General features: G+C 37.9%; 1 protein-coding gene across 3 annotated transcripts in view; it reads left to right on the forward strand.

Annotated features, from left to right (window-relative positions):
* Positions 1-4,671, forward strand: part of LOC127412594 (myotubularin-related protein 13-like) — a 179,271-nt gene extending 174,600 nt beyond the window's left edge. For all 3 annotated transcript variants that reach the window (XM_051649073.1, XM_051649081.1, XM_051649089.1), the window contains 6 exons: positions 94-318; positions 433-540; positions 660-850; positions 963-1,050; positions 1,150-1,281; positions 3,442-4,671. In XM_051649073.1, the coding sequence (XP_051505033.1) occupies positions 94-318; positions 433-540; positions 660-850; positions 963-1,050; positions 1,150-1,281; positions 3,442-3,540 (843 nt within the window). In that variant the 3' untranslated portion in view covers positions 3,541-4,671. The remainder of the gene's footprint in view (positions 1-93; positions 319-432; positions 541-659; positions 851-962; positions 1,051-1,149; positions 1,282-3,441) is intronic.
* The last annotated feature ends 9,489 nt before the right edge of the window (positions 4,672-14,160 follow it).

Raw genomic sequence — 14,160 nt, forward strand, 5'->3', positions numbered from 1 at the left:
AGCTATGGAGAGGAACCAGCAGCATACCATTTCTGGCAAATCAAAGTTTGAACTGAGATCTCAACTAATTGGTTTCTGTGTTTTCCCTCTTAGATGGTGTTAAAACCACTGATCTCCATCCCCAATCTCACAACATGGGAGTTCTACACAGGGGAGACTCTGTCCACGGGCCCCTCTTATGACTGGTGCATGCTGGCTGTTCGCTCAGAGAGCACGGAAGAGCCAGACACAATTGCAACTACCAAAAGGAGGATCGTCTGGCCCTGTTACAGCAGTGTGAGCCGTGCCCAGCCTGATGCCATCACCAAACTACTGGCTGTGAGTCCATATGTCCTTTCTTAGTTTTTAATACTGGCAAGAATGGTAGATTTCTTGGTTGATCTAAGGACCCAGAGAGATGGAAGGCCTTGAAATGGATGCATGTTGTTGCAGGACATTGAGAGGCTGGAGAGGGAACTGGGACAGCCAACTGAGGCCTGGCACGGCACGCTGGAGAAGGTGCGAGACAGCATCCAAGAAGACCTCAAACAGGAGGGCAATGTGAGTGCTGATTCTTCCTTCACCTTTTGTCCCTCTTTCCACAAAAGTAGTCTCACAAAGGAACTGACAATTTTACCTGCCAACTTACCTGTTTTGTTTTATCCGATTATGTCCCATAGCTGCGGAAGCAGTCAGTGTCCATCTCCGGATTGGTGCCCACCTCCAACCTGCAGGCCTACCAGCGGCGCTCCATGTTGCACCTACCTGATAGCGGTCTTGGAGAGGACAGTAGCCCCACTGCAGTCAATGGAGTTAATCGCAGGGCAGCCACACTCTACAATCAGTTTACCCCAAAGAATGAAGACAATAGGTAACAAAGACAAATAACACCTAAAGATAGATTTAGTCTTCTTTTTTGGAAAGGTCAACAATCCATAATTTCAATTCAGGTAGTCAAGTCAATATATTTTTTGTTTAAACAGATCATTTGAGGGAATTCTGTACAAACGAGGGGCATTACTCAAAGCTTGGAAAGCTAGGTGGTTTGTTTTGGATACAACAAAGCATCAGGTCAGTGATTTATTACATTTCTGGTATTTTGCTCTTTATCTTTGATTTATTCATTAATTAATTCCTTCCTTTGTTACGTATTTTAAATGTTCTTCCTAGCTGAGGTATTATGAGACTGATGAGGACACAAGCTGTAGGGGCTACATAGACCTAGCTGAAGTGGAGTCTGTTTTGATTGCCACACCAACCATAGGAGCCCCCAAACATATCAGTGAAAAGGCTTTCTTTGATGTAAGTATTGTATAGTACAGAATAGAGAATATAGTTCACACAAAAATGTAAAATTCTGTCCTCATTTACTCATCATAATGTTATTCTAAACCTGTATGACTGTCCTGATGGTGACTACTGTGCGCATTTTCCATTCCCCTTATTGATTTGTAACTAATAGCCCCTAAGAAACATGCACAAAAACTTTTTTAGACCAAATAGTTTTCCTAAAAATTTATGTCCACATATGTGGACAGCAGGACTGAGTTGTGAAATTTTAAATAATAACATGCTATAGAAAGTCCGATTTTTTTTTTTTTTTTTTTTTATCAAATTGTTTATTATGTTTCCAGGAGTGTTGGTTATTCATGTTTTTGAGACGTTTCAGACATTACATAAGAAATCGACTGTTTCTCAATGTGCGTTCTTTTGTTTTCTTACGTTCTCATTCTACATCATCATACACTGCGAAGTTTGATTCCAATCCTCAAGAACGTAAGTACCAAGAATGCAGGATATTACCCGGATGTGTCCTTGAAATCGAGGATGCATCGGATGGTGACTTGTGGCCAAGAACTCGGTACTACGGTGGCAGATGAAGGACATTTATCGTTTTCTTTTGTCCTCAAGAGTTTCCCGCTGTAAGCTCACGAAAGTCTGAAGACTCATCTGAGTCGTTATACTCCACCAACATTTTTTTTTTTTTTCTGGGCATCATTTTAATACAGTAATAAACATGAAGAAATAATTTTCTAAATAATACAGAATTTATTCTTTTAACGAGTCACTAGTACTGCAAAAACCTCACGGGTGTGATAATGCCAGTAGTTCTCTCACTGGATTCAAATGTGCTGTTAATTGCGCAACAGGAAGATCGCAGCACATCTCAAAGCTCGCAATAGATGCGTTCTATGTCCTCTTGTCCTTCCAAGGTAGCTTGGCAAGACTGGTCTTCATAAGAACACAAGTACGTTCTCTGCGTTCTTTGAATTGAGAAACATCCATTATCATTAATAATTCTGATTCAAAGTAATGACCAGCATCATCCAATCACTGCCAACCATGTTAAAATAAAATTTTGCTTGAAAAATTCTGAATCCATGTACTGATTACCATTGTCCCATGTATGCCAAACATGTTGAGGTATCCAAACTTAATTTGCTCCCTTGCTCCCTAATTAGGGAATAACTTAACCTCTAGTGTGCTATCTGTCTGCACTGGTGGTTTGAAATGAACCTTATTTTCATCCCAACTCTGTAAACAGCCTCTGAAAGCAAAATGTTTCAGTTTTTGGATGAGCCTATAGTCCACGTACATTGTGTTTAACAGCATGCCTTTTCACAATAAATCGATGACATTTTTAAAATGGCATTAAAATGGCAGTAGAGTGAAACTAGAGACTCTTGACTCAAACAGGTTTTAATGTAAACATATTGAGTTTTTTTTTTACCAGATGTAGTTTTCTTCCCATTTCTCCCAAAGAAAAACTCGACTGTGATCGGCACACAGTTGTTTTGTCAGATTACTCGGTGCATCAAAAGCTTAACCCTTTAATGATATTCCAGAGTCTCCTGAACTGAGATCAGTCGGTTTAAATGAAATTAAATAATGCGTAGCCTATAGCAAAGCCAAAATGTTCGTAATTTCCACAAGAGGTCTCAGGAGGTTAAATATAATGACATTGAATGGGCATGAACATTGTCAAATTCCAAAAGGGACAAAAAAGCACCATAAAAGTAGTACATACAACATGTGTGCTATATTACAAGTATTGTGAAGCTATACAGTAGCTTTATGTGATGAACAAACTGAAATTTAAGTCTTCCCCTCCACAGTAGCTTTTAAATTTAATTTGTGTTTATGCATATTTACACTGCCGCGATTATGAGACGTGCAAGAACCAATGCCATTTGGCATAACTGACACTGACCCTGGTTTTCAGGGAATACTAACTACTTTAATGGTGCTATTTGTTATTTTTGAAGCTAAACATTACAAAAACATTCTGAAAAACTTCTCCTTTTGTGCTTCACGTCAGAACAAAAGCCTTGCAGGTTTTTAATGACTAGAGGGTGTGTAAATGACAGAATATCCATTTTTGGGTGAATTATTCCATTCATCTCTCATCTGTATAAACTACAGACTAACACAACATATCTCTCTTTGTCTTTGGCCATGCAGCTGAAGACCACTAAACGGGTGTACAACTTCTGTGCAGCGGATGCTCAGAATGCACAGCTATGGATTGATAAGATCCAGAGCTGCATCTCAGATGCATGAAGCCCCTTTCCCTAACATGACTCATACCACCTCTCTCACTGCAGGGAGATTCACTGTGCAATTATTAGGAACATAGTAAAGCCTTCAGTGCCTATTGAAAATCCAAGAGACTCCTGAGAGTAGTGTCATACAAAAACACTGCCCTGTACAGCATTCTGTGGAGCTGCATTTACTGTGTCCCACCATCTGTGCTGAAAGATTTCACTGAGATCCTGAGCACAAAAGGAGTTGATTGGTGAGATATGCATTGCACTACGCTGAGGCTAGTTGAGCACATTGCTAAATGCAACGAAGATGAAGCAATAGCATTAGTTCTAAAAACTCGGGGTTCAAAATAGTCGTAACAAGAGGTGTGTTCTTAAAACAACTATTGCTGCTGATGAAATGCAAAAGAAAGAACCACCAAAACCTGATGAATATATTTAGAAAGATGCACAACGTGTAAAAGGCAAATGATTTGCACTTAATGAAATGCACTCCGGACAAAAAAAAAAGAGGGGGGTTTAATGGGTAAACCAACTAGGCATAAGGCATTACGTTTTAACTACAAATAAAAAATCTCTGAGCAGACAACTTTATACTCCAGTATTTTTTCTATATTTGCAAAAACATTTTTCAGTATGAATTAAACGTAACAGTTGTTGTCGTTGTGTAAATAATTTTTTTTTTTTAATCATTAAAAGAGTTACCCGTGTGTGTTGAATGGCAATTGTTTTATGTAAATATCTGTTCCAGCTTTTTATACTCTGTTGTTTTTTCTAACCTTTTAGTCTAACTTGAAATAAAACACTCATATTTATACTTGGACCAAGCAAAGCACTTCCTGTTTTAGATGGCTGTCAATAAAACAGTTTTATTTGATATGAAGGGAAGAACACTATATTTCTCCATTATCCATGAGGCTTCATGTGATGTTTGAGGGCTTGGAACAGTAAGGTTTTTTTTGTATCTGTAAAGTTTAAAGAAGCAAAACTGAAAAATATCAGACTTACAAGATGTCTGTTACTGAACTTAAAAAGATGTTACTGTATGTACTATACTTTGTGGTGCCGCTAATGTTTTTGGTTTGTTTACTGTTTTTGGTTATTGTTTGTTTTGCTTTATTTTGAAATAAATTTAAAGACTGCAAGACTTATGTGCATCTTGATTTACAGTATGCACGAATGGGTCCTAAAATGCAATCTGGTGTTCTCCTATATCATAGGCCTGAAACATGCATTACACAAATACAGAGCGCGAACACTTCTAGCTATTCAAGCTTGATTTCACACGTTGTTGCATTCCGAAATGTGTCAGAACGCAGTTCGTAATGTAACGCAATTATGCCTTCTCACGGCACCTACACACTAGAATTTACGCTGCATCAGAGAACGTCTTCACTGAATTATTGTTTGATATGATGCATTGATACAGATTTGATGCTGCTGGGTTCTGACTGAGAAGCAGATCTGTAATAAAATAAACAAATTTGAAATAAAATTATTACACGATTAAAATAAAATAATTTGGCTCGTATAAGATGACGCTTAGTCCAAACACACTCAAGCAGCGTGTGCATAAATGCAGGAGAGAGAGATTTTTTTTATTTATTTTTTGATGGCCAGATGTATTTTTGAAATATTTTAAATATGTTTGGGAATATGTTTAATATTAAGAATACATTTATTGAAAGATGTTATTTTATATAGACTACTGTATACTTTGCTTATGATTTCTATGCTGAAAATTCCCCCACATGGGGAATTGTTTTATTTTTTAGTTGAGGCATGTCCCTTATATTGAGCATGTTTTTCCAGTCCTTTTTTTTTTTTTTTTTTTTTAATCAGGTAACAATGTAACTGGTATATCACCCACACTTAGCAAAGAGTACTCTCATTTAAAAAAAAAAAAAAAAAAAAAATTAGAAAGTTAGTATCCGTTCTTTAATTTCATTCTAACAGGTTATCAATTGGAAAGGAGGCAGCGGAACGCTAGAACCGGAACAACAAAAATGCCATTTCTGATCAGAACAAATCAAAATGAAAAACACTGGTGTAAAGTCGGTCCAATATTCCGAATTCAGTACAAGTTGAGCTCAATTGACAGCATTTGTGGCATAAAATTTAACACCACAAAAATGAATTTTGACTTGCACATCCTTTAAAAAAAACAAATCTGGCTTATAGTGAGTCACTTACAATAGAAGTGAATGGGGGCCAATTTTTGAACTTTCAAATACTTACTGACCCGCATCTGCATGATTTTATGGATTGTACTGCTGCCACATGATTGGCTGATTAGATAATCGCATGAATAAGTAGGTGTACAGGTGTTCCTAATAAAGTGGTCGGTGAGTGTATTTTTATAACATACAGCTGCAAAATTATTCAACCCCCCTGACCAGCGACTAAAACCTCAGTAAACAAAGTAAGTTTTTAACACACATTTGAGTGATTTTGAGAACAAAGAGTTCAGTTTACCCAAATTTTAAAATAAAAAATAAGTAATTCTCTCCACAAATGTCATGTCAAAAATATTCAACCCCCAAAGTCAATCATTTGTGGAGCATCCTTTATCCTTAATAACTGCAAATAAATGTTTCAGGTAAGTGTTCTCAGGCTTCGGACATCTCTCTTATTAGAATTTTTACAAATTTCTCATGAGCAAAAGGTTCCAGCTCATTGACATTCTTTGGTTTCTGTGCTGCCACTGCTTCCTTGAAATCCCAACAAAGATACACACTGAAGGCATCACATTTTTCATGCCAAAATGGCCTGATACCTGAAAGAATCCAGTCACATAGTCAGGATAGCCGTTTCCTGCAGCCACAAAACACCCCCATAACAGGACTGACTCACCTCCATGCTTGACTGTGGGGATGGTGTCGTTCTTGTCATCACCTTGTCATCTTACTCCAGACGTACTGCTGACCCATGGGTCTAAAACACATTTTCAGTTTAGTGTCATACGTCTATAAAAACTTCTTCCAGGACTCCACAGGTCTTTCCTAATTACTTCTTGAATATTCAAGTCAACATTTCCCTTGGTGAAGTTTTGCTTTCTTCCAAACCCCAAGAAGGTTGCTGTTGTACAATATTTAAAAAATGTATGAATGGTGCTGCCAACTTTGTCTATTGGAAATTGAAGTGCCTTGGAAATGTACTTTTAGCCATGACTTTTCTTGTGTAATGAAATAATCTCCTCTATTAGCTTTTGAGGCAGCTTATATTTAATTGCATTTTTTGCAAAGAAATACATTTTTGCTTACAACGCTAAACTTACATTTTAAAACTTAAATAAGTGCCATTGCAGATTGATGACTTAATTTTGCTTTAAAACAATTACTTGTGTAGCCTTACATATTTAAGAAACAGCTACATGCAATAGGGTTTGAATAATTATGACATGGCTGTATTTTAAAACAAACCTACTATTTAGAAATATTAGGTTATATATTCACACTATGACTTTGAATGTGTCACTCAACTGATATAGATGTAAAGTTTAAAAATTCTGGGTCATCAGAAAAGCTTACCTTTGTTAATCTTCACTTACTTGGGGGGGGGGGGGGGGGGGGGTTGAATAATTTCGATTGCTACTGTACATATAGTTGGCTACCTAAATAACATCTGGTTTAATTGGAAAATCCATTTGCACCCTGCAAAATATTTCTATACATACAGAGTTTTTACAGTCTGGCAGATGCTACAGTAAATGAATGCAAAGTGTCAATAATTTATTTTCTCTTCAGACCTCAACAGACAAAAATGTTACTGTAGAGGCCAGAACTGTTCAATTTCCACAAGGACGTCATAAGTTGGCCTTCAGCTTGTCAGCTTGTATAATTCGATACACGGTGATTCAGAGCCAATTCATCTGTAAAATGTGTCCTCATTGAGGAAAACATGGAAACAACAAATCTTTCCTTTCTTCCGGTGCTCTGAATGGGACAGTAATGAAGAGAAAGATGACACGCCTAGAGTTCCTCATCTAATGGGCTAAACACAGCCAAGCGTTCACACTTGCGATAATGAATGAGAATGATTGCAGGGTAACAGGCGCCTCTTAGGCGAGGCAGTTCGGAGGAAACCATCTGATGGTACTGGGGGTCACAAGAGCAATGGGGACATGCATTTGGGATTGTTGCTCCCTACTGACTTGTATTGATAGCAGGTGGCGGCCTGGCTAAACATCTGGACTGGAGCTCTCTTACAGTTCTCTCCAAATATAGATGCCTCCTCAAGTGGAGGATTAGAGAGGGGAGAAGCGGAACAGTGAATCCCTCCTGAATGCTTGGAATGGGACAAATAGGATGTTTGGGAGACTGTGTGGTTAACTGGTCATCGCAAGAGACTTATAAATCTGGTTAGATATGTTTCTATTGATGAAGTCACAATAGTGTGTCCTCAGATATGGTATGAATGAGAAAGATTAGAGATTTAACAGTTTACTTTAGTGCTACAGATTAATCACAAGTGATCATTGTTCATTCTGTGCAGTAGTGTTGGCCGGTTGTAGTTAAACTGGGGTTTCAGAGCATATTTGGAAGTCTAAGATATGTTAAATTCATGCAGGCATCAGGCACACATAGCAGATGTTGTTGTCTAAACTCTAAAGTGCATAATGCCTGGCAAATCAGCAATGTGAACAATGCGAGTGTTCTGTAAGCATGCAGAATGGGGATTACATGTTGGCCGAATGCAGGAGGAACTGGCTTGAAGAATCCAAAGAGTTCCAAAGATAGGTCATATTTATTCCACTTCCTGTTACCAAAAAAGAATCAGCCACACCACTAATAAAGTACTACCGTAATTACAATTAGGACAAGTGTCGAAAGATTCGCCTCTTAACATAGCTTCATGTGCTTCTTTGACCTCCACATGAAAAATGTTGTAGAAAGCGTCACAGACAAGCAAATTTACTAATTATTAATTTGCATAGAATGTCTAATGTAAGGGGGCCTGGGTAGCTCAGCAAGCAAAGATGCTGACTACCACTCCTGGAGTCACGAGTTCGAATCCAGGGTGTGCTGAGTGACTCTAGCCAGGCTTTCAAATGCAACCAATTGGCCTGGCTGCTAGGGTGGGTGGAGTTACATCGGTTACCTTCCTCGTGGTTCTCGCTCTCGATGGGGCACGTGGTGAGTTGTGCATGGATGCCACGGTGAATCAATCGCATGAGCCTCCACATGCACTAAGTCTCCACTGCAATGTGCTCAGCAAGGCACGTGATAAGATATTAGATAAATAGGCTTGCCTGTTCTCTTTCATAAAATAGAGCAACATTTGATTTGAATGTTTTAAACGAATGGATAAAATAAAATAAAAAACATTTCTAAAAAGAATATCTAATACAAATGGGTCAGTGATGTGATGCTTTTTTTCCCAGATCTATTAAGTTATTTAAAAATATATTAAAAATGCAATTTATACAAAGCAATTACTCGAATGCACCTCTTCTATGATGAACATGTCATCAAAACAATTTAATATATTTAAAGTGCAAGGGAAGTATTTTAATAATTTTTACTTGATGGTTACACCACACAACATTTTTAAAGTCATTACATAATTTTTTTTTCTTTTTGTCTGAAACCAAATTGGACACGTGTTTTAAACTAGATTTTTTCTAGTTTGTCATAAAATATCAAAGGTCAAGTCATTTTATTTGTAAAGCACTTTTCACAGCACACATAATTTCAAAGCAGCTTTACAGAAAATTATGCTTCAACAGAAAAAGCTGTAATATAGTAATGTCTTTGAGTCATAATAGTGTGGTTTAACAAACAAAAAAATACACGATTGTAAATTGTGCCTTAAAATAACTGAATGATTAGAAATGGCGATGCTTATTATGCAATTTGTTTGTATGTAGCCTTGAATAGGTCTTTCATTCAATGTGTTAAACCACAAAACGACATACTGTGAAAGATACTTATACACAATATATCGTCCAGTGATGGCTAGAGTGAATAAATAATATTTGTCCTTTGATAATGATTTGGGTTGAATTTAATTGTGCTCCGTGGCACTTCAGAATTTTGACGCTGAGCGTTGGTGGTGTTTGTACCTTTGTAGAAAATACGAGTTACGAATTTTAGAATGCGTCATTGTCCCCCAGGTGTGTCGGGTGTGCAACCCCCTTTAATTTACCTTGCCGCTCACACTTTACCAAATTTTTGTTGAGAAATATGTTTGAAAAGACAAAGATTATTGTGCAAGGAACAGCCCTATTTATATCTGAAAAAAAAAATCCTGATATACTCTATATCGATAATCAGTTTAACAACAACAACAAAATACATGATTAGAAATTTTGCCTTAAAATAAATAATTTAAAATAATTGTACTGATATTTAGACCCCCAGTGAGCAAGCTTAAGGCGACCGTGACAAGGAATACAAAACTCCATAAGATGCTGGTTAAAGGAGAAAAATAACCTTGGGGGAAACCAGGCTCACTGTGGGGGCCAGTTCCCCTCTGACTAACAGCATGAATATAATGCCAATATTAGTTATTTATGTAAAATTAGTAAACTAAGTAAGTGTTAGGGGCCAATGTTTAAACAAAAAGATGTTGTATTAACTGTAATTTAATGACTAAAGTCTTGGAATTTACATTCTTAATTAACTGCGGAAGTGCAAACAGATGCATCGTCTGTTGTTATTTAGCTGATGAAGGCTGCAATTAATTTATTATCTACGTATTCCATTTTAAGAGTGTAGTCCATCCTTTGACCAAGGTGATGCAGGCAGAGGTCAGTAAGGAGCACTGCAGTTCGACTGTAAGCTTGTGGCAGATTCATTTCTGGTGGAGTTCATCTTAAGTCCAAGTTTCAGGCAGTGTCCAGTGAAGTATCCCATGTATGACGGTTGGTGCTGGCATCAGTTCATCCTCTGTGAAGTCCATCGTAGTACACTGAAGTGATATCTGGCTGGCACAGACTGCAGTTAGTCATCACCTCTCAGCAACACGTAGTAGTGGAAGTCGGACATCAGGCAGGACCGGAGTCGGACATCATGCAGGACCAGAGTTGGATCTTGGCAGGATCTAGTGACCTCAGGATACGTATCCCGAGGTTAAGACAGGGAAACAAATAGAATAATATTAGCGTAGATGCCATTTACTTTAAAACAGGATTATAGAATATAAGATGTGTTTCTGGTTCCGGCAGACCTAACTAATGCAGCATAACTATGATTTGATAGACAAATTAGGTGTATGCCTGGCTGAAAAGATGAGTCTTTTATCTAGACTTAAACTGAGAGAGTGTGTCTGAGTCCCGAACCATCTTCAGAAGACTATTCCATAGTTTAGGAGCCAAATAGGAAATACCTCCTTTTGTGGATTTTGATATTCAAGGTATTATTAACAGGACAGAATTTTGCGATCTTGGTGAACGTGATGGAATATAGCATGGTAGAAGGTCACAAGTACTGTGGAGTTAGACCATTCAAGGCTTTGTAAGTAGTTAGAAGTATTTTAAAATGAATACGAAATTTAACAGGTAGCCAATGTAACAACGATAAAATGGGGCTAATGTGATCATATTTCTTGGTTCTAGTCAGCACTCTGGCTGCTGCATTTTGAACCAATTGAAGTTTATTTATGGAACCTGCAGGACATCCTCCCAGTAATACATAACAATAATCTAGTCTTGAGGTCATGAACGCATTAATTAGTTTTTCGGCATTAGAAACAGAGAGCATGTGTTAATATCTTTATATCTTAGCGGTATTTCTGAGATGGAAGAATGGTGTTCTACAAACATTGGAAATGTGGTTTTCAAAGGACAGATTGCTGTCAAATATAACATCTAATTTCTTTGCTGTAGAAGACGACGTGACAGTACATCCATCGAGAGTCAAATTATATTTTAGCGTCTTATTTTTAGGTTTTTGGTCCAGTAATTAGTCGGAATTGAGTAGAAGCAAATTTCTAGCCATCTAATCTTTGATATCATTGATACACTCTGCTAACTTAGAGAATTGTGAAATTTCGTCGGGTTTCGAGGAAATATAAAGTTGGGTATTGTCTGCATAAGAGTGAGAATTAATTCCACAGTTCCTGAAAATATCTCTGAAAAAAAATCCTGATATACTCAATATCGATAATCATCGAGAAAATCTTCCGATTATCGATGTGTGAAAAAGGCATCATCAATCCCAAGCCAAGATGTGCTTATGCATGCTTTCAACAATAAATTTCAAGACAATTTCTGTTGGACTTCAAATCACCTGCTGTAAGCGATTTGGGAGGACTAGGATAATTTTTGCCATATAAAGTTAAAGGTGCACTCAGTAATTCTAATCCAATACACTTTTTGTCAAATTCTGCAAATATCTCCTCACAGTATGCTAGCTGTCCTTTCTGTGGGTGGGCTAAAAAATATATATTATTTGTACACAGCCCTGGCACTGTAAATGGGACAAAAACAAAGTGGATCAGACTGATCCACACAACACTACTCCAGCCAATCAACAACAGGTGGTGGTTTTTGCATGTGCACAGGATGGGGGGTGGTGGCAGAGCGAGAGGGAAATTCATTAGAAGAGCGACGGCAAATCTGGCTGATGCAAACTTTCTAAACTCCAAGGAGGACAAATAGCTGAGAAACAGATCAAGAGAAAAAGGTCAGACAAATATAAACTAAAAAAGACGGATTATGATAAGTCGAGGGCTAGGAGCCGCGTCAACATCAGCGAGGCTTTTCAGCGGTGGAGAGACCTCCAAGAGGTAAAAGGCTTGAAGACGGTTGCAGAAGTTGCTCTTTTTCTTCACGATAGGTGGGTAACGTACATTTTGCTATGTTTCACAGAACCCATATATGCTGTTGTTGTGATGGTAGATTTAGTAGCAGGAGAGTTGTGAGTGTCTGGAGCTGATGTCTTGCATGCATGAATTTGGGTGGGGGGGAGCTTCCAAAGGAGCACTGAAGGGAGGGGTGTATTTGTTTTGGCAGTTGAGTTCGAATATCAACAGTGTTTCTCAGGAATTGCTGAGTGTACCTCTCAGTAATTTTTTCCTCATTAAAAAAAGTTTACTCCTAAAGACATGAATTGTAATTTTGCAATATATGTAGGAAATCAGGAGCACTCACATTAAAATGAAGACTCCAGTCAAATCAGTAACATTATAAAAGCTGTTTTATTCTACATGGAGAGGGTCCGCACATGGGCACTGCCATGTTAGAATCACATGACCAGCCGAATACTACTCGCTTAATCTCAGTAACCGTCCTGTTATTTGACACTTTCACTCATTGTAATCATGTAATCATGGCTGACTGTGAATACTAAATTTCTACAATGGGATATAAAACTGAAAACTACTGATTTTAAATGATGCTGCATCCAAGCCACTAGGTGACAGTGTAAGTCCAAGATGACACAAAGACAAAAGTTACTGAGTGCACCTTTAATTATATATTTTTAATTTGGGTTTATGTGCATGCAGACGGACATCTTTGGCCATTGCATTGCATATCGCTGTTTTTTTTCTCAGTGTCCTGCACCATAAAAAAAAAAAGGGTTAAACTTTCATAAACATGTCTTAAAGCTGAAGTATGTAATTTCTGCACCACCAAACGGAATTGCAAAAACAACTTTATGAATATGCCACTCGTCTTTTGTTGTTCAAACAAAGAGATAGTCTTGCCCCCAACGCACGCCATTGGTTGAGTGATGTTGTTGGGGCAGGTCACTCTAAACAAATTAGCATTTTGTTTTAGCACAATGTTTACAGTTTTTGAAAAAATGGAACTGTGAATGGCTTACTAATAGCTGTCTCTGCATATTAAGCTGTGATAGGAGAAAGTATTTGAACAGATAAAGTTACATACTTAAGACTGCTGCATTCTGTTCCAATCTTGTTGCACTTTGTCCAGCTGTTTTTGAATATATCCCACCGAAAGTGTGTGCCCACAGTCAAATCATGGTTTCATAACCCGACATGTGAAATAATTTATCACGTGTCCACTGGTTTATTTGTGTGCTTTCAATTACTTTGATGGCCTCTATAAGTCCTCATCATGTTTCTGAGGGAATTTTTTTTCCAATTGTTTGTAGAAAAACATGAGCATTACAGCAATCAAAAAAAATAATGTTATTGAGTAAGACAAACCCATGAGGTATATCATTTGATGAACAGCCAATCATGTAAACAAACAAGCCCATAAAAAGCCGCTCTGACTTTGCTGCATTGTATTATGATCCACCACATTGCAAATGGATGTCAGGGAGCATCACTCAAGAAGCATGAAAGGAAGTTTCGGTTTGCGTCAAATCATGATCCTCAATAACACATTCTGTGTTTGTCCTACAGTAGGTCTTTATAAGTGCGATGACCTTAGTACAAGTAAAACTGGCAAGGCCTGGCCTGTTATCCATACCATCTCTGGTGCTGGGCTGTTGCCCTAACTATGAACTGTTCCATTTGATTTCATTTGCACAGTGTCAAAGTGTCTAGCATTTCTTTGATTAAAGCCCACAGATGATCATCTGTGATAATGTAACAGTATGTGCAGGTAGTACATGTTAGGGGGTACATGTGGGCTCTCTTTTCATGCCCAGTGCCAGGAACATAGACACGGCGTCACGTAGTCCTGTTTGTTTTGACACTCATATGTGAAGGGCAGTGTCTA

The sequence above is a fragment of the Myxocyprinus asiaticus genome, chromosome 2 (assembly GCF_019703515.2).
Source record: "Myxocyprinus asiaticus isolate MX2 ecotype Aquarium Trade chromosome 2, UBuf_Myxa_2, whole genome shotgun sequence".
Taxonomy (NCBI): domain Eukaryota; kingdom Metazoa; phylum Chordata; class Actinopteri; order Cypriniformes; family Catostomidae; genus Myxocyprinus; species Myxocyprinus asiaticus.